The sequence below is a fragment of the Myxine glutinosa genome, chromosome 14, assembly GCF_964187855.1.
Source record: "Myxine glutinosa chromosome 14, kmMyxGlut1.1, whole genome shotgun sequence".
Classification (NCBI taxonomy): domain Eukaryota; kingdom Metazoa; phylum Chordata; class Myxini; order Myxiniformes; family Myxinidae; genus Myxine; species Myxine glutinosa.
This window is the reverse complement of record NC_136274.1, coordinates 49,034,807-49,056,253: the sequence shown is the minus strand read 5'-3', so window position 1 is coordinate 49,056,253 and position 21,447 is coordinate 49,034,807. Positions and strand designations below refer to the sequence as shown.

Genomic DNA, 21,447 nt, shown 5'->3' with positions numbered 1-21,447 from the left:
TGCCCAAGGGGTGGGGGAGGGGGTTGCCCAAGGGGTGGGGGGAGGGGGTTGCCCAAGGGGTGGGGGGGAGGGGGTTGCCCAAGGGGTGGGGGAGGGGGGTTGCCCAAGGGGCTGGGGAGGGGGGTTGCCCCAAGGGGCTGGGGAGGGGGTTGTCCAAGGGGCTGGGGAGGGGGTTGTCCAAGGGGCTGGGGGAGGGGGTTGTCCAAGGGGCTGGGGAGGGGGTTGTCCAAGGGGCTGGGGAGGGGGTTGTCCAAGGGGCTGGGGAGAGGGGGTTGCCCAAGGGGTGGGGGAGGGGGTTGCCCCAAGGGGTGGGGGAGGGGGTTTGCCCAAGGGGTGGGGGAGGGGTTTGCCCAAGGGGACAGGGGAGGGTATTGCATCTGGGGTCAGGGGGGGGGGGGACTAATGTGTTTGTGTGTGTGTCAGCCCCCCGCCCCGTAGAAAGTAAGGGGAGGGAGGTGGAGGGGAAAGGAGAACATGGAGGAGGGAGGGTTAGAGCAGGACCTGGATGTGGCTTCGCCGGGTGTCGGGCCCACTGCGGTGGGAGGGGAGGATGCACGAGGAATGGTGGCTCCGGTGGCGGGGTCAGAAGAAACATCCTCGGTGCCAGAAACCCCCCGCTGCCGGAGGCTGGAAGTGATGGCTCCTCCTCCGCTATGAGCAAAGTGACCCTGAACAATGGATCGAGAAGAAGCGTCGGAGGAGGGGGCCAGGACAACGGGAAAGCTCCTCTGGGCAAAGCCCCACAGGGAAAGAACACAAGAACGTCAAAGAAGAAAACCCCTGTGGGGCGCAGAGCCCCCCCCGTGCATACAAGCGACACCATCCAGGCCTGGGGGATCGCCTGCTCGTGGTAGGGGTGGGGCGCAGTCGGGGTTGGCCGCAGCAGGTCTCCGGGGGAGGGCCCGAATGCCGTCTTCCCCTGAACGCTCACGTTCCCCGTTCCCCCGTGAGTCGTTCCCCACCCGTTGACCTCACCCCTCCTCCGGGGGCAGCTGTGGCCATGGGCCTCAAGGAGGGTTTGCTCGCGGAGGACTGGTGGCTTTCTTCCCCGGGTGGCGGGCGAGGGGGGGTAATTTATTTGACCCCCGAGGAGGAGGACCTCTCCCTGCTACCCGGGGAGAATGTCTGCATAGATGGGGGACTGGCTCCCGGGCACCCTCGTGGCTCCCGGCTGCGGGAAGAACCGCAGGGGGAGGAAGAATGGTAGCTTGTCGTGTCTTGGCAAGGAGGGAGGGAGTTTCATAAGTCCTATGACTCCCCTTTCGTGGTTTGCACTAGTGTTGGTGATTAATACACTAACACCTATGAGCTTTAAACTAACGAGTTTAAATGTACGGGGAGTCCGTACCACGGTCCGGAGCGATCGCTATTTTTGAAGAACTGCGCAATTTTGAATGGGATGTCCTGCCTGTTGCAGGAATGCCATATTCCGCACGGTGAGTATGGATACCTCCGTGCAAATTGGCGGTACGGAGAGTCGTATTGGTCCGGCAGCTATACTAACAGGGCGGCAGGATTAGGGTTCCTTATTAAGAGCCCGAATGTCGAGGTCCTTAGTTTAGAAGAAATTATCCCGGGGCGGTTGGCCGTGCTCAGGGTGGTGGTGTCCTCGACCCCACTGACCCTGGTCAACGTGTACGCTCCAACGACGGGGGAAGAAAGAGTGGAGCTCCTGTGCCAGTTGGGGGCCCCTCCTCTCCACCTCTGGCCCCGTGATCGTCGGGGGAGATTTTAATATAAGATTGGACAGGTTGCCCCTGGGGCCATCGGCGCGGGCCCTTAAAGGGCTTGTTCAGGATCTTAGGTTGAGGGACACGGGTGCGGAAAGGAATGAGGTCACCTGGACCGATGCGGCTGGTACCAGTCGGGCTAGGCTTGATTACATCCTTTTGACACCAAATTTTGGCGACCCGGACCTGGTACTTCACGCGGTGGCATTTTCAGATCACTGTCGTTTGTCTCTGGGTATTGAATTAAATGGGGTGCGGTCCCCGGCGCTCTGGACTCTGGAAGCTTAACTGTCGCCTTTTGCAGGATGACAGTTTAGTGTGTGCCTACGTTCGGAAGTATAGGGAGTGGGAAACGGTTAGGTGCCTCTTCCCTACCTCGGCAGCCTGGTGGAGGAGGTGAAACGTAGGACCATAGGGTTTTTCCGTACGGCCGGGCGAATGAGGGCCGTGGGGAAACGAGAGCGTTTGAAGCGCATGCAGGCATACCTCCAGCGCCTGCATAAGTAACTTTGCGAAGGGAGGGACGTGTCGGGGAAAATCCGCCGGGTGAAGGGGAAGCTTTCTTGCCTCCTCGAAGCCAGGGCGAGGGCCGTCATCTTCCGGAGCAAGGTGCGGGCATTGGAGGGGAACGAAAGGTGTACCAGATTTTTCTTCCAACTATGTGCCAGGCAGAGGGGCGACTTGGCCCAGGTTAATGTGGGGGGAGGCCGTGTTTCGGATCCGGACCAAATTACTTAAGCAGTGGAGGACTATTACTCCAGGCTTTTTGAAAAACGACCGGTTGACCAAATCCAGATGGCCGACGTTCTCGGCCATCTGAGGAATCATCTGAGCCCCGAACAGCGGGAGCGATTGGAGGAGCCGGTGAGCCTGGAGGAATTGACCTCTGCTGTTAGGGATTTGGCCGCGAATAAAACCCCGGGTGACGACGGCCTGCCTGTGGAGTTTTATCGCCGCCTTTGGCACGTCCTTGGCGAGGACTATCTGCAGGTAGTGAGGGAGCTAGCCACCTCTGCGAGGCTTCCAGATTCGATGCGCCGGGGCGTCGTAAACCTCGTGCACAAGAAGGGTGATCGGGAGGATCTGTCCAACTGGCGCCCGATCACTTTGTTGAATGTCGACTACAAGATACTAACAAAGGTGCTGTCTAAGAGGGTGCACGGTGTCATGGTGGACCTCGTGCACCCGGACCAGACTTGTGCTGTTCCGGGACGCAGAGTGTCCGACAGCCTGGGCCTGGTTCGAGAGGCGATCCAGCTAGCGGAGGAGAGAGGCCTCCCACTGAGCATAGTCAGTTTGGACCAGGAGAAGGCTTTCGACAGAGTGTCACATGAATACATGATGGCCGTTTTGGACCGTTTTGGCTTTGGGCCAAATTTGATGCATTGGGTAGACCTGATGTATAGGGACGTTGAAGCCCGCGTTTTGGTCAACGGACACCTTTCGGGAGCCTTCCCAGTCGCTTCTGGGGTCAGGCAGGGCTGCCCAATGTCACCAGTCCTTTTTGTCCTTTGTATTGAACCGTTTGCTTGTGCACTGCGAGCGGACCCATCCTTCCCTGGGTTGTGGATTCCCGGAACCCATGGGGAGCGCCTAAAGGTGAGTCTGTACATGGACGACGTGTCGGTGTTTGTCACCGATGCAGTCGCCATGTGCAGACTGGTGGGTCTCTGCGAGCGTTTTGGGTTGGCCTCCTCTTCTAAAATCAATCCTCAGAAGAGTGAGGTCATGCACTTTGGTCGGCACAGGACGGGCTCCGCCCCCCCTTGCCCGTACACGGAGCGGAGAGATCGATTAAAGATCCTCGGGGTCTGCTTTGACCCAGGCGGCGTGGCCGCTGAGAACTGGCGAACGGTCTTTGGGGGATTGGAATTGGAGGTCGCTTCTTGGCGGTCTCGTCGCCTAACCATGGAGGGGCGAAATTTAGTTATCAAGAATGTTTTGATCGGTAAGTTGTTGTATTTGGCGAGAATCTCCCCACCTCCTCCTGCGGTGGGACGGGCTCGAGAAGGAATAATTTTCACTTTCTTCTGGGGTACCCGAGCAGAGCGCAGGAGTAGGAGGGTCGTGAAGATGAGCCCGTCCTTGGGTGGGAAGGGTGTCCCCTGCCCGGTGTTTGTATGTATGTCTGCGTTTGCGTGTACTCTCATGGAGTTATTCGTGTCTGAGGACCCGGGTCGCCGGCTGGCGCGGGACTTTCTGTTTTTCTTTCTGGGGCCGTCCGTCGCGCGGTTGGAAGGGCGGTCCCTCCCGCTGTCTCGGCCTTTTTCCGGGGCATTTCCGGATGTTTGAGGGGTTCGCCCGGGAGCAGGGCCTGTTGACCTGTCGGCCCATCGGTTGGCAGTTGTCGCGGGTCCTGGATCACTTGCGCCCAAGGGAGGTGCTGCGTGAGGTGCGTATCCTTCGCGGAAGGCCTCTCGCAGAACGTACGGCAAGAAAGGTTTGGGAGAACGTTTCGGCTCGCTGTCTCGCCAACGTCCAGAAGGACGTCGCGTGGCAAGCCGCCCATGAGTGTCTTCCGGTCCGGGTGTTTCAGTTCCAGAGGGACCTGAACGTGTCGGTCCAGTGTCCCCGACCCGGATGCACAGGGGACGAAACCGTCAGGCATGTCCTTTGGGACTGCCCTGTCGCCGAGGGGGTCTGGTCGCTTGCGGCTGGCCTCCTCGAATGCTATGTGCCTTGGCTGGTGATGGTCAGCCGGGACGTCTTTGCGTTTAGCGGGCTCCTACCACAACCAGTGCTGGCCGCAAGTGGCGGCAGGCCTGGAGAACGGTCTGTACAATCAAGACCGTCTTGTGGTGAGCAAGAACCAGAGGTTTCCATACCAGGGTGTGGTTGGATCCTGGGCAGATATGGGGCATGGCCCAATCCTGCCTCCAAAGGTACAGGCTTGGCGACAGCCTGCGGGCGACGGGGCGGGGCGCTGGCCACAACGATGCGTCAGGTGTCGTAAAGCCCTCCCTGGAGCGGAGAATACGACCGGGCTTTTCCGTGGTGAAGGGGGGGGTCCCGCGGGAGGTTACTTCCAAATGTGCGGGCGACAGTCATGTGCAGCCGTAGTCCCTGACCGAGCTTGCCGCCCGGGCTTGGAAAGGTTGGGGGGGGGTCCCGCGGGAGGTTACTTCCAAATGTGCGGGCGACAGTCATGTGCAGCCGTAGTCCCTGACCGAGCTTGCCGCCCGGGCTTGGAAAGGTTGGGGGTGCTCCGGCAGGTGTGCTTGCGGGCCCTGTTGGGCGGTGAATCTCATTGGGACACTCATGCCTCGTGGGCAGCTCAGGGAGCCAGGGCCTTCCTTGTGGGGCATCTTCCCGGGTGGGCCCTCCCGGGCGCGCCCTGGGGAGGGTGGGGGCAGTTGGGTTTCCTTTTGTTTGATCTTGATTTTGCCTTGGTTTGATTTTATTTTCTTTCATTATTATTTCCAGCGGTGGGTCGAGCCCTCAACGTGTTTGTGGCTGCATGTTCCCGGCTGCGGTTAGCAGCCGGTTGTTGATTTCGGTATGCAAAGGAAAAAAGGCCCTTGACCCTTATTGTTTTAAGGTGTCCCTTCTTTGGTTGTTTTTGGGGGGGTGGGAGGGGGGATAGGGTCTTCTTTCCTTTCTCCCTCCCCTTTGGTTAGTTAGAGTTAGGTGTCTGCTGCCTGGGGTGGGGAGAGGGGTTTTGGGGGTTTGGGATAGGGATGATGGACTTTGGTTTTTATGATTTATGGTTTATTGAATTTTATTTGATTTTCATTTTGGTCTTTGAAACCTTGTTTTCTTGCGTTTTCTTGATCCTTTGGTTTGCTTTCTCTCTTTGAGTTCCTATTTATTGTTTGATATCTGGTTTCCTGGCTTTTGATTTCTTGGTTTTTGATTTTTCTGGGTTCTTGTGTGGTGGTGATGGTGATGGGTTTATTGATTGTCTTTTGAGCGTGTTTTTTTTACCTTTTTTTATAATAAAAAAGGCCTCGGCCATAAAAGAGGTGTTGTTGTTGTTGTTCGCACTGGCTGGGGGTGGGGGTATGTACGCATCCAGGTGCAGTTGCTGCATGTGAATGTGTATGTGCCCTTGCTGGCCCACCTTAGCTGACCGTATCGAGGTTGAAGGGCCGAAACGGGATGATGCTGAGGACCTCGACTGAGGACCCGGTCAGTGCGGCACACTTGTGACTAGGTGTGTTTTGAACTTATATATATATATATATATATTATATATATATATATATATATATTATATATATATATATATATATATATATATATATATATTTATATATATATATACCAACAACCAACAGAGATATATATATATATATCAGTTATTATGTGATTTCATACCATCAGTGGTGAACCGCCATTAAGGTATCACATCCAGCTATCGCTGTACCTTAATGGGAGTGATAAGCACCGCCTGCCACATGGCACATTTTCTCTGGTGTCCACTCATTATATGGAATCGCCTGGATGCGGCCGGGAGTAACCAATCTAAATACAATTTCAGTTCTGCAGCCTAATGACAGGCAAAGCGTACATACGTGATGGTGACGTCCTTACGTGCGCTCAATAGGCTGGAGAACTGAAATTATATATATATATATATATATATATATATATATATATATATATATATATATATATATATATATATATATTTATATATATATATATATATATATATATATGTATATATATATATATATATATATATGTGTGTATATATATATATATGTATATATATATATTAACTTTTTCACATTTTGTTGTGTTACCGCCTGAATTTAAAATTGATTGAATTGAGATTTTTTTTGTCACTGATCTACACATAATACCCCATAATGTCAGTGGATTTTTCTTTTTGAAATTTTTATAAGACTATTGAGTCCTTGTTGTGATTACCTTTCGATCTTAATTGTCGAATCCTTATTGATCCAATCCTGTGGGACTGCAGGTCGCTGATGAAGGTTCTCTGTGATGACTTTACTTTGTATCGCGCATAAAGTTCCTTTGGATACATGTTTGACACAACCGTGTCCCGAATCCAACTCCAGTATCCGTTAAAATCTGATATCTGAAATGCAAAACATGGCAGTTTTAGAAAAATACCGATAATCACATAATGTTAAATGCGATTCAGTTTCTATGTTAGGGTGTGGCCTTTAGGTTATGAGATGAGCTGCATCCTTACATTCCACCTTTAGTTTAAGTAGACTAGTGCACCCACTCCCTAAGGGAGCAGCAGGAAGGGGTCATGTTATTACCCTCTCTGGGATATATAGATTACATTATATATAGGATCGGGCTTCAAGAACGTCGGTGGTGTGTTCATTGTAGAGCACTCGCCAAGTGGCTCAATCATTAGAGCAAACATTCCATTTGAAACCGTTCATAAGGAACAGCTGGCTTGGCAAGCGCTATCTCGCTGCTAAGTAACTGAACACACCCCGAGTTTCCTCCCTTTCAGTTTTATATGAAACAGCAGGAGTGACTGTTTAAAGAGGTAACACACGTGTTTGTGGTTTATTATATTATTTACTTCTGGGAGGGTGCTCCCATGAAACAGCACTATAGGCTACAGTCACGTGAAAAAGTAAGTACACCCCATGTAAAGTTTTGACTTTTTCTACATATTTCAACATACAGCTATTTGATCTTCATTTCAACAATATTGATAGATAAAGGTGATATAATATACAAATATCATGAAACATTTACATTTTGTAGTCCATTGTATAATTTAAATAAACATAAATGCAAATTTCACATGTGGAAAAAGTAAGTATCCTGTTATTTCCTGTTAGAAAGATATAATCCTGTTATTGACTTCTTGCTGCGACAGACAATCAGTGACATGGTTCTTTTAACAAAGAAATCACGGAGCGTAAAAGAAACTCACCAGATTGATATTCTGAGTTCAGAAAGGAAACCCAAGTCAAGAAAAAAAATATATTCCATATTAAATGCCAAGTCTGTATGTTGAAAAAGTCAAAACTTTAAATGGGGTGTACTTACTTTTTCACGTTACTGTATGTATGTATACACGTCAACACAGCGCTTCTCCAAGGAAGACATCACTTTGGGAGGGGAATATTATTTGTATTAATATTGTTTTGTAATAACATTAATAATATGCTATTATCAATAGTTAGACAGGAGGAAAAGTCAGCATTTGTAACTCCTTGAGGCATTTCTTGTTAAAAGTTGGTAACAAGTGTTTTAACATAATTTGGGTATGCTGAATCCGAATCCGGTTGTTACCAAGCTGGCAAATGCTTTATAGTGGCTCAAAATCGCAATTCAAAATGGCCGCCAAAATCGCACATATTTGATGTGTCAAATTTTGTTATTTCATGCTTTAGGTTAAAACTATGTTAGCAGAGTAGGTATTTGGTCTTTTGAAAACACTTTCAGCATGGATAATTCAAACTAAGATGATACCAAGCAAATACAAGCTGCTGGCACCCCGCCAGAGGACAAAATCCAATCAAAATCCAATGATTGCGGTAAGATCATCAATCGAATCTGACGCATTGTCCAGTTCATTTTTCAGCTGCTCGTCATGCTCCTCAAGGTAGCTTGTAAGTTGTGGTAGAAGCACTTGCCAAAGTGCCTGCAATGTTAGTTTGTGAGCTCGCATTCCTCTAGAATATGACTTGCCTGCCATACAGTGTTCTGTGGTGGACGGTCCCATAATTCCACTCTCGGACCAGATATCTGCTAACCCCGACGACTGCATGTGCTGGCCAATAGCTTTGAGAAAGTTCAAGGAGATATGAAGACCACCAAGGCGAGGGATGAGAACTTCCTTGAACTCCGGTATCGCAGATTTCAACTCCAGTAATTTGCAATACAATGCTTGGTCCACCGTGAGTACTACATACTTTTGACCTAGCTTTGAGCTGATGTGCATGCAGCGTTTTATGACCGTAGTAAGTGTCAAGCTCATGCGCCGGGGCTTGAATATAATTGGTAAGTATCCAATCGTTGTCATTTCTGGATCCGTCGTGCTGTAAAACTGATTGTGTTGCGTCCATCCCAACTGTGGATTTTCATTTTGCCGTTTCATGAAGAAAGACATATCTGTAGCTCGCGCCAGTTGCGCTGATGCGTTTTCATGTTCAGCTTCGGTGTACCATTCTAGCTGGATTTCTGCAGTAAACGCTGGTGTACGTTGTGTTTCCCTGACATTGGCTTCTATTATGTTATTCATGGCATCTGGCACTGAAAGTGATTTATGCTTCGATGGTACAAGATCATGGAAGTTGAAGTCTGGAGCAGGACCTCGTTGCCACACAGCCATCTGAGTGGCATGGAACGTGTTCTTTCCATCCATCGATGAATCATTGATGTCAATGTTATCTGCGGAAAAATGTACAAATTTTCCCGGTGTCAAATTAGGGGGAATGACTGCACCATTTTCAGTATCCATGTTCTGGATGGTATGCTCTGCCAGAGCATTGTCCACTTGTAGGATGGAATCATAGCTGAGGTCATGACCTGCACTATTAAACAGTTGCACCAGATGTTTGGACCTCGTTGCCTGGTGCAATGTACTTCCAAGTCCAATGTGCTTTGGGGTCCACTTTTTCCCATGGCTGACTGCAAATACAATATCTTGTGCAATGTTTAGGATGTTTGACAGAACTTTTGCCTCAAGTACTTCGTCGTCATTTTCATCAGTGTCACCATCAAGAGCTGACTGGCCTTCAAACAGAAGGCGAAGGAACATATATAGGGAATCTGGTATACATGCAGCTGCATCATCTTCACTGACGTTGAATCCTTTGTGGCCTGGCTGTGACACGAGGTCTCCTCTAATCTTAAGGGCTACGTGGACTAATGAAAGGAAAATGTCATCTCCAGGTTGATGGACTGGCGTGAATAGTTCGTCGTTGTCTTGATCTTCCATCTGTGAAATGGGAATATGGTGATATTTTGTGGGAACGAGAAGCGTTTTGTTTCCCGAGGGTGCCCTATCTAGCATAGGGATGAACTCGTAGATCTCCGTCAAATGATGTTTTAGCTTTTCTGTGAAAGAAGCCCTGCGGCTGAGAAACGATGGTGGAATCTCAATGTTTGCATCCTTGGTCAGGCAGCAGTACCGATTGAAAACATCATGTAGTTCCAATACATGTCCTTTTTGAGCTGAGACTTGCAGCTCTGAACATAGCCACGCCATGGCTAGATCAGTTCTGTGACTAATGCTTTGAATAGCTTGTGTGGACCTCGTAAAGTTCACATAGCATTGAAGGTGGTATTTGCCTTCTGACGCAATCAGATCGTTGACACATGCAACTCGAATACGTAACACTTTATCAAACTGTGCCGCCTCGATTATCTGCGCACTCATTTTCTGTGTTGTTACAGATACAAGTCTATGCTTTATATGCACAGTTTGACAGAATAAGCATTTGTCCCAGTCAGTACCCAGGACAGATCCTCGCAGTATATGTGTTGATCTGGAAGAGATGCATGTTTCTTTGCTGCTCGATGCTTGTTCTCCATCTGTGTCCATACTACATCCTGATGTTTTCTGATGCTGGTGCAACCGCTGAATTTTTCCCTTGTCAGTAAATTGTGCGTAGCAATGTCTATGCCACACAACTGACTCTGCATCTGTTGACTGAAGCACAACTTCGAGTCTATCAATAACATCTCTGTTGCTATCATCTCGGAGTTTACTTTGTGCGGTTACAGCATCTCGGAGTGTCAGCAAACCCTGCTTCCCAGCCTGGTGCACATCCTTGTCGTCCTTCTGACAAATGATACAGAGACTCAGGGATGGTGATGAAGATCGCCTCTTGAGACTAAGCACCGGGTCCATTTTTCTGAAAAGAGATAAGCCATGGTTAACACTCGTACCCAATAAGCATGTTCTCAAATATACAGGTTATAATACTATACTTATAATTAAGTCTTAAATAAGCCGCTCCGAGTGTACACATTTAAACTGTAGCTTAGACAACAATATTGTTGCGAATATGGAATTTGGCCTCCATATCCGCTTGTAAATATTCCCCTATTTCCCCAATACTCCCCAACTATCCCCAATCCCCCATTCCCTAGTCCCATTGTCTGTAAACAACAATCAGTAGAGCCGACCTTCCCCTTTTTCCCCCATTAAATGTCGTGCCCAGGTCCACCGCATCACACGTAGACAACTTTCGGACATCTTGCTAGTTATTCTTAGTCTATGTCAGTTAAGGACTCGTTTCCATTAATTATGACTCTTCGTTGCACCAGAATGTGATTATATGGCACCAGTAGTGAGTTTAGGACCTTTCCCATACCTCCTTCCATCTTCTTCCCCAAACAACAACAACAACAACAACTACAACTACAATAACAACAACAACAACTACAACTACAATTACAACAACAACAACAACAACTACAACTACAATAACAACAACAACAACAACTACAACTACAATTACAACTACAACAACAATTACAACAACAACGACGCTCCGGACCATGCGCTCCACGGGGTTACCACGAAGGGGCTCCTTGTCAGCTCCTCGTCAAGGGCGGAGCCGGTAACCCCCCCGCACGCACCCAATGAGAAGCAACGTGCCGATTCCACGAGGCGGAGCTAACGAGCCGAGGGCGTGTCACTCCCCGCCGGATATACGCGGCCACGTAGCGGACGTGACGTCAGATGCGCCCCCAGCTTGAGCAGACAAGACGCCATCCGAGCGCTGCGACCTCCCGCATCTCTGGACCGGACCGGGTCGATTCTGCCCTGAGCCCAGGTGCACCTGGAGCCATCGCCACCCGCCTGTCCTTTCCATCAATCCCCGTGTGAGTCAGCTTTGTCCCGTTTATCTGTCGTCTGTTGGGAATAATATAAGATTGTGTCTAAGTGCTTGTCTTTCTATGTTGTACCTCTCGTCCCTGTAATCTGACCTTCCGAACGAATATAATCTCCTCCGGAGGTCTTGAGAACTGAACCCTGGGTGTCGTGTCATTTTAATCCCAGCCGGGTGTCCTTTTCCTTTATTGACCTAGCGCAGCGCGATTAGTCAACGTTCGGGTATAATCGGGTAACTTGTGCAGACGTGGTCATACCAAAACCGCTCGGTAAATAACATCTAAGCCACGTCTGTAACAATATGTTAGCATGTATATCTTACCTAATGCCATTGCGCTGATTAAGTATGTTAAATACCTTAACTAAGACCACGGATTGTCGTCCAGCATAAAATGATTCCAATAATCTGAAAGAGAACTTATGAAAAGCAATAACATGAATGAGGCAGTATAACTACCACGACTCCAGGTATCATCCAATGTTTGCTTTTGTAGAAATAGTCAGTATTGTGATTAATGAGTTGTTTTAACTCTAAACCTTAAGTACTACATTCAGACACCAATAACATATCTGTGGCTAGTGGGAAACCAAATATATGCATTTTTCAAATTTTACTGTGGCCATCTTGGATTTTGTCCTCTGGCGGGGTGCCAGCAGCTTGTATTTGCTTGGTATCAACTTAGTTTGAATTATCCATGCTGAAAGTGTTTTCAAAAGACCAAATACCTACTCTGCTAACATAGTTTTAACCTAAAGCATGAAATAACAAAATTTGACACATCAAATATGTGCGATTTTGGCGGCCATTTTGAATTGCGATTTTGAGCCACTATAAAGCATTTGCCAGCTTGGTAACAACCGGATTCGGATTCAGCATACCCAAATTATGTTAAAAACACTGGTTACCAACTTTTAACAAGAAATGCCTCAAGAATTTTATATAAGGGCCTTTTGAGGTTTTACGTCCTGTCTGTAGTGTTGTTATTACTTGTTATTAGAAGCAGCTTTGAAAAAACGCCATGATAAAGCTATCTTAATACTGATATACACCTCAACACGGATTTCGCACAAGGCGTAACCCCCCTTCAAGGGGGGGTGGGGGGGGGGGGGGAGATGAGGGGCGGGTCCAAATCAAGTCACTACAACCTTCTTTGTGTGACCCTTAGTCCTCCTGTCAAGTTTGGTTGAGATTGCATAGTGTAACGACCAAGTGTAACGCAGTCAGACAGACAGACACCAAATTGCATATTTTCGTAAGATGATGATTTTGATACAAAATAATCAACGGTAAACTTATAAAGAATTACTATAGTAAAAGATAGGTTATCTGTCCTTTTTCACTCTAAATGAGAACAGACACTAAGTCTTTAAAAATTTGGTTACTTCGTAACCTGAAACTTTACTGACCTTTTCAGGTCAGACGTACTAAGTATTTATGGTGTTTCATATGCAACTTATGGCTGCTGGTTGCATCATTCCCTGGGGGCACGGTGTGTAAAGGAAAAGATTCAGTTGAACAAGACAAAAATCTCACCTCCTCAAAATCCAAAGCGTATTTTCTTTCCATTGCTGTGTGTATATGAAAAGCATTTCCATCGTTTTGCCTGTACGCAAGAAGCAACAGTGTGAACATGTAAGGCAAGTATACAAAAAGGTCTTGCCGCATCTGTTTTTTCCTCTTCTCTTGTCCCGTTACTCTCTTCATTTGTTCCATGTTTATCACTGGAATGCTCACTGGTTGCCTTTCTGATGCCGAAATGCTTTCAGCAGGTTTTGTTATTCCTGCAAGTATATACAGCAGTTGTACATACACAGTATTAAGACAACAAAATAACAAGAAAGACATCGGAAAGCGGAAAGACAGCGGAGCGCGATACTGGCAAAATCCACCCATCCCACCAAAAAAAAGGTTGCAATGGACACATCAAATTGTCCATTAAATTAAGATTACAATTGACGATCTTGATCATAGCTCGGATCAATCGGATGAAAATTGATTATTTTTCAGATGAAAATTTAATGATTTTCGAAGTTTGACTTTGAGTTGACCTTTGACCTCAAAAATAGTTGGTTTCCCAATTCAGTGATGCAATATGCAATTGCTCTTTGATTTTGAGATTTAATCAAATGAAAATTGACGATATTGCAGAAGAAAATTGATAATTTTAGAAGTTTGACTTTGAGTTTACCTTTGACATTTTGCCCTTAAATAATTGGTTTCCCAAATCAGCAATACACTATGAATTGCTGTTTAATTTTAAAGTTAATAGGGTGGAAATTGATGATTTTCAGATGAAAATTGATGACTTTAGAAGTTTCACCTTGAGTTGACCTTTGACCTTTTGACCTTAAATATTTGGCTTCCCAAATCAGTGATACACTATGTAACTGCTGTTTAATTTTCCAGTTAATAGAATGAAAATTTATGGTTTTTCAGATAAAAAGTGATTATTTTAGAAGTTTGACCTCGAATTGACCTTTGACCTTTTTAACCTCAAAAATAGTTGGTTTCCCAATTCAGTGAGGCATCGTGGAATTGCTATTTAATTTTCAAGTCAATTGGATGAAAATTGACGGTTTTCAGATGAAAATTGATGATTTTAGAAGTTTGACCTTGAGTTGACCTTTGACCTTAAATAGTTGGTTTCCCAAATCAGCGATACACTGTAACTGCTGTTTAATCTTCAAGTTAATGGGATGAAACCTGATGATTTTTTTAGATGAAAATTGATGAATTTAGAAATTTGACCTTGAATTGACCTTTTACCTTTTGACCTTAAAATAGTTGGTTTCCCAAATCAGCGATACACTGTAACTGCTGTTTAATCTTCAAGTTAATGGGATGAAACTTGATGATTTTTTTCCAATGAAAATTTATGATTTTACAAGTTTGACCTTGAGTTGACCTTTTGACCTTCAAATAGTTGGTCTCCCAATTCAGTGAGCCACTGTGCAATCGCTATTTAATTTTCAAGTCAATCGGATGAAAATTGACGGTTTTTCAGATTAAAATTGATGATTTTAGAAGTTTGACTTTGAGTTGACCTTTGACTTCAAAATCAATAGGCTTCTCAGTTGTGACTACCTCTACAGCTTTGTAAAGTGTCATGATGATCAGTTTAGAAGTGTGACCTGGAAGCGATTGACAAACAGACAGACAGAATAACAAAGTTGACCGATCAATATACTTGAAAAATCTTCGATTTTGCAAGTAACAATGGACAACTGTGAAAATAACAAAGGTAAATTATTTTGTCATTGTCGCATTACCCTGTGAATAGTAATGGGCAATGTAGGTTTCCATATAATCTTTGTGATTTCTCTCTGCCTTTCCCTTCAAAGTACGGAGTAGAGAGAATATGACAACCTGCATGGAGATGGAAAGAAATTACTGAGGCGAAGATAACGTCAAAAGGAAAAGTCTCCACAGCCAAAATGCAAACCGTTATTATGGTACCCACGAAACTTCAACAATCTGTTCTCATACCTTTACAGGCTGAATAAGAAGCAAGGATAGGAAGAAGGAAATGAAGAAGCGTAGAAGCCAGCGGTTTGCTTTTTGAGCTCCCCATTCCATGCTGTAGAGTATGATAAAGAACCCCGAGAGAAGTATAACAACTGCAATGATGGCCCAAGCAATGTATATCATCCAGTACGGCAGGGTGCCATCTCCACGTCGTGGTCGAACATTCTTGGGCCTTTGCCTGTGGAAGATCTGGATCAGTATCAGGCTGATGGGGATCTCCATGAGTGCACTGGCAATCATAATGAAGATTTCTCCTGGAGTGAATGGCCCGATCTTTATGACCCCGGGTCTCTGTGTATCAGATTCGAACCACATTGCATTGGTGATCATCATTAGGAAAATGAGGGTGGTGCAGCAGCCAAGGCGCTGCAACCTTGTGAAATCACTCTTTTTGTACTGAAAGAATACAGAGGACCTGCGAGCAATGGTAACATACAGAAACATTCACATTAGTTGTTGCTATTGCAGGCAGAAACACTGATGTTGACATTGTGACAATTATACAGGATATATACTCGTATATTGTTATGGAATTGACTTTGGGGTAATGAGAAGATAATTATGCAATAGTTATATCTTAATGAGTGTTAGCCTAAGGGTTCATAAACCCTAATTCACGTGTATAGTTAGATTCCCTGTCACCCTTTATCCTTGTGTCTGTATCTTTCTCCAATTTCCCATTCATGTTTAATGTTTAAAAATTGTACCCGTTGTACTTTTATTCATAAAATACACTTCAATGGTGAATTCATGTATGCTACTAAGGAGTCCCGGACACGGGTTTTACAGCAATGGCAAATTCACATGTGCAATCTACCACAGCCGGAACACCAACAGCGCATGTGCAAGAGCCACCCAGCAGCGGGGTGGGAATGCTGGTTATATAAGGCAATGGTCACGCCTCGGACCAGTCACTATTAGAGTCAGTACAAGAACCACACGAGAGGGGAGAGCAGATCGAGTGAGTACCAGAACGACACCAGAAAACCTGGGAGCATCTAAGCTCTTCTCTCCTTCCGGATTCACAGCCGGGACTCGCACAGCCCACAGCCTACAGCCAGGGGCGAGGGTAGATCAGAAAAAGATCCCACGAGCATGCCTGTATCTCTTGCTTTTGGCGCTTCAGGAAAGACCCAAACACACTCACACTTTTGTCTATTCTCCCTTTGTCTTGTGTTTCCCGTCTGAGTCTGCTGTGTGAAGAATAATGTTTCTAAGTGATAAGATAACCGAGAACTGCTACAGCCAGTTAAGCACACCAGCCGGTTATGTCTGTCTTTTGTTATTGATTTTACTTCCTGTGTCCCCATCCCCATTAATAATCAATCAAACCTGTTTGCATTATTAAAAAATCAGCACCGTGGTAGATTATGAACGCAAGTGCATCCACCTCCATTCAGGCGATACATCTCCAATGGTCTGGTGTCAGCCGTTAGGGAGAGCGAGTCTGTTACTATATACAAGGTCTGATCAAAAGACTGTGGAACCAAATTTATTCTTACAAAACTAAAGGAGAACACAGTTAATCGAATGTGTCCACTTCAACGGAGTCTCCTCCTGATTGAATTCAATGATTCCAGCGGCCCTACCATTTTTTTGAAGCATCTCTGGTACTCTTCTTTTGTGATGGCGTTCAATTCTCTGGTCGCATTTTGAATGATGGTTGGCACAATCTTGAATCATCTTGCCTTTTCGTCGGTAGAGCTGAAAAAAGTAATTTGTTTCCAAATCTGGTGAATATGGTGGGTGGGGAACCAGTGGAATGTTGTGCTTGGCCAAATTTTTCGTGTGGAGAGTGCTAATTGTGCCGGCGCATTGTCGTGATGTAATATCCACAAACCTGACTCCAATTTCAAGGGTGCTTCCGTCGAACTGCATCTCTTGTGCATTTCAGAAAGTCCAAATAATACCACCAATTCACAGGCTGAAGTTGTGGAATCAACACATGGTGTACAACACCTTCACTGTCAAAAAACACAATCAACATCATCTTCACGTTTCAGCGCGTCTGTTTTGCTTTCTTTGGTCGAGGTGGTGATGGCGTCTTCCACTGAGATGGCTGATGCTTAGTCTCGGGGTTGTAGCCATAAACCAAAGTCTCGCCACCTGCAATGACGCTGGGCAGGAAGTTTTCATCATGCCCTGCACAATCAATGAGTTCCTGAAACACTGCGAGACGATGTTCCTTCTGTTCCGGAGTGAGAATCCGCACGATGAATTTTGTCGAGGCCTGCCAAATCTTCAGTCATCATCGTTTCACATGTGCGGTTTCTGTGTGAAAAGGATATAGCATGTGCCGCAGTTTGTTTAGGAGATGATATGGAGAAGCTAATCGTGAGTCTTCCCCACCGTAATGTGTCTGCGAGCTTCCCCAACATTTCCCTTTGCTAAGTTTTTAAATCGTTCCCTACATAATCTGTCTATTTGCTTTCTTAAAAGTGAGATGCTATTAAAACCAGTTCCGCAAGCCCAACTATTATAACCACCTGAGACACGGTACAATTTTTGATTTGACGTCATGCCTGCGAAGCCCCAATCCGAGACTTTATAGTCGGACCGATAAAGCGAACCGAGATGAGACACTCTAAACCGAAAATGGGCTACCTCTAAACAATCCTACTTGACCATACCATCTCCAATGTCTTCCAACAAACCATGACACACCCAAGACTAGAGCGGCGGCGCACGGTAGAGCGCATACCTCCGGCAGGCTGAACAGTTTGTTTTGTATCCCAATGATAGAATTTGGATTCGGACCTGAACCAAAATGTAATGGGCTTGTTCTTGTCACACACCCAACCGGTCCACCAATTTTCGTCCAAATCCTTCCAGAACTTTATGAGATATTCTGCTATGTATCGGTTTTAGCCCTATCACTCAATGGTGAAGAATCACCTGAAGTTAAATAACTCTCCTATCCGAATCTATATTCAGATCTTCACCAAAATGGAATCGATTAGTCCTTGTCACATACACAACGTGTCCACCAAGTTTTGTCCAAATCCGTCCATAACTCTTTTAGATATCCTGCTATATGTCGTTTTTGGCCTTATCTCCCAATGGTGAAGAATCACTTAAAGCTCCACCAGCCGGATCCGAATCCAGATCTTCACCAAAATCGAATCATTCCATCCTTGCCACATACGCTACCTCTCTGCCAAATTTCGTCAAAAAATCCGTCCACAACTTTTTGAGATATCTTGTTCACAAACACAGACAAATAGACAGATAAGGTTGAAAACATAACCTCCATCCACCTTCGGTGGCAGAGGTAACAATGCCAAACATTAGTGCGCATTCTAGCTGGTTGATGTTCCTTCCCAGGAATTATTTTTTTAGTCATTGTGGATTGACAACTAAGTTGAAGTCACGGTAGAAAAGACATGATATTTAAGCGGCGTTTACGTCACGAAGAAAAAATGCAGACACAATAAAAGGTGAACACGAAGATCAATTCGCAAGAGCAGATAAAACAACTCAACCATTCAGATTCAGAAATGTAAACACAATCAGGTGATTTTTTTTTTAATCCCTGAGAAACTTCTAGAAGCTTACCACATGTGACTTTCAGAAAAGTTTGACTTTGTAGCATCCGACAGCAACCTTTTATAAGACAGCAAGACAGTTCCATCAGCGATTTTCCTTTTTACTGAGACTCTGTTGTGTTCAAATCCCAACCATGTGTTGAAGATGAAGCAAAAGCTAAACAGGAAGAAAGATATGAACCAAGTTATGCACTTCTTAACTTCCTGTTTTTAGCATTAACATTTAGAGTATAGGTTCTCAAAGTGGTCCCTACCGCCCCCCAGTGGGTGCTGGGAACTTTCAGGGGGGCGCTCCAGAGTCTACGGGCTGTAGGGGGGCGCTGGCAATGATTTGGGGGGCACTTGCGATTTAGAGGAGCAGCGGCGATTTGGAGCGCTCATTGGGCTTCCTGCATTCTGAACAGGTTACCCGGCGCCATTCGGCAAATTGGCCATCCAATCGACGACCACATTCTTCCCCCCTCCGCATGGTTTTTATGATCACATATTTGCTGATGTCGTGTAGGTATTAGGTTTGACCCGTTTCCATGCCCGCTTCTCAACAGTGGTCGAGAATTGATACGGAGCTATCGGAGAAAGTGAGTGCGATTGAGCATGATGTGGCTTACCTCATGGACATATTCAGTATACTGAATGATGTCAACAAACAACTCCAGGGTGACCATATGATGCTGATTAAAGCAAAGAAAGTGATCGGCGCGTTCGTAACCAAGGCGACTCTGCACAGGGAAACCCTCGGCCGCAGAGATATGTACCACTTTCCCCAGTTGGCAAAGAAAACTGCTGTTTCTGATGAAGAGCTGCTCGTTTATTGCAATCACCTTGAGAAGATTCGTGGAGATATGGGCCCACCCTTCATACTAACGGTATTTGGGCCTGCGATAACAGATTCCCAGTTTGCCTCACCTGGACTTGTTCTACTGAAACATTGTAGGTCGTGCAAAATAAAATAAAAAGTAAAGTAAAATATTATTCAGAAAATATTTGGCTTCTGTTATTTTTGCTTTCTATCTACATAAATTATGGGTGTCCGACCACGAACGATAGGACAAGGGGGCATTGGGCCGGTCCAAGAGGGCAGAAGGGGGCGGTAGTCCAAAAAAGTTTGAGAACCACTGATTTTAGAGTGTCGTCAAAGTGTAATGTGCTTCTTTTTTTTTTACTATTGATTGCACGTCCCTGACGGATAATGATGGAACACTCACGTTTCTTTTGTCTGCAGGTCATGCATCTGGATCTCATTGAGAAGCCAGCTGCGCTTGGTGCCGCAGCCCGAACTGTCATGCCAGAGCTGGATGGACTGAGGTTTTCCAGGGTAACGAGGGACAGGCAGGATGAAGGCCCGCACGCTTCCACGGTCAAAACCCTATGGAATAGGCCACAGTAAATAATAAGTCATTCATATTGTGGAGGCAATTTAAAATGAATTAATTTCAAAGCTCTAATTGAACAGTAGTCGAATTAAAAAACTAAATTGCTGGAAAAGCCACAAACGGTTATATTTTACAAAGCCAGTCGCTTGCTGTGCTTGGAACGGGAAATGCCAGGCACCTTGACCGGCTGGTGTGACAATGCTCGAGAGCTGCTATTAAATAAACAGGAAATAGTGCTTGCTGCTTTTAAACAATGAGTATAAAACTTTACATGCATTTAAGCTCGATATTAAATCATATGAATGGAGGTAATTAGTACTTATAACTCTTAGGATTAAGGACTTGTATTCCTTTTTTTAAAACTAAGGTTACACATGTAGGCTAAAGGAACAGTATAGAATGAAATGATACAAAAAGTCATAAAGTCTGGATTGATAGACAAAAGAATGTCGCTTGATCTTGGGACAAGGACACCACCACATAATGCTCACAGCCATCTGTACTGACAAAAGGGAAATAGACCTTTGGCCCAGTAAGAGATTTCTATGAGGGAGCTAGGGTGTAAGACACAATCAATTAGGGGTAGTGCCGAGTTCTGACAAGATTACTCTCTCTCTCTCTGTCGCCACCTGCTGGCCGTTTGTATGCTGGTTGTACTGTCATGGCGTCTGCTTGTGGAGGCCTGTGAGTGCTCTGTGTTGTTGCTCCATTCCCCCCCACCCCCCCCCCCCCGTTTTCCCCCCTCTGTGTCCTTGTGCCTGTTCGTGGAGTCTTCCTGGTGATTCCCATATACGTTGAGACGGGAGAGAGAGCCGGAGAGCACAGGGTGATCGCTGGTAAGGGTTCGCCATTTTTGGGCGTCGCCCGATCGGTGTTTGCTCCTTCATCTTAAATCTCTATTTCCTTTTTTTCCTTACGTTTATCTTTCCTTCAGTTTGTTTTGTTGCCTCCCTTTTCCGAAGTTAGGGAAATCGGAGAGGTCTGATTGCTTCCCATTCCCGGAGTTCGGGTAGGGAAGATTGTATTATATATTCACCCTCCCCGAGTTGGGGAGGGGTTGTAAGTGCAGCTGTTCCAGCATGGCAGCTGCACTATCTCGAATTACGGCCTTTCAGAGCCTGACCCGTAAGCACGGGTTCTTTTGTGTACCTCCGGAACGTGAGGTTAGTGTCGAGGACGTTGTCCTCGCAACCGGTCGTGTTGTCGGGATCGACAAGGTTGTTGCCGCTTCGCGGATGAACAAGCGGATCGTTATTTTTTTGTCCGACGTGGATTGTGTCCCACAAATTGTCGAACAGGGTTTGACAATCGATCCAGATTTATTTGTAATGATTTCCCCACTAGATAGCCCAGCGATAAAAGTCGTGATATCAAATTGCCCCCCATTTGTATCCGACGATGTACTAATTAAAGAATTGTCCCGATACGGTACCATCGTGTCTCGTATCTCCATGATTCCCTTCGGGTCACGAAACAACGATTT

At 46.0% G+C, this 21,447-nt stretch overlaps 1 protein-coding gene across 1 annotated transcript in view; it reads right to left on the bottom strand.

Moving 5' to 3' along the window:
• Positions 1-21,447, bottom strand: part of LOC137439250 (polycystin family receptor for egg jelly-like) — a 252,807-nt gene that overhangs the window by 33,444 nt on the left and 197,916 nt on the right. Inside the window, exons 15-20 of the mRNA XM_078767971.1 lie at positions 19,797-19,957; positions 18,602-18,748; positions 15,008-15,461; positions 14,791-14,887; positions 13,055-13,302; positions 6,606-6,777 (exon numbers count right to left, since the gene is read on the bottom strand). Of these exons, the coding sequence (XP_078624097.1) occupies positions 6,606-6,777; positions 13,055-13,302; positions 14,791-14,887; positions 15,008-15,461; positions 18,602-18,748; positions 19,797-19,957 (1,279 nt within the window). The remainder of the gene's footprint in view (positions 1-6,605; positions 6,778-13,054; positions 13,303-14,790; positions 14,888-15,007; positions 15,462-18,601; positions 18,749-19,796; positions 19,958-21,447) is intronic.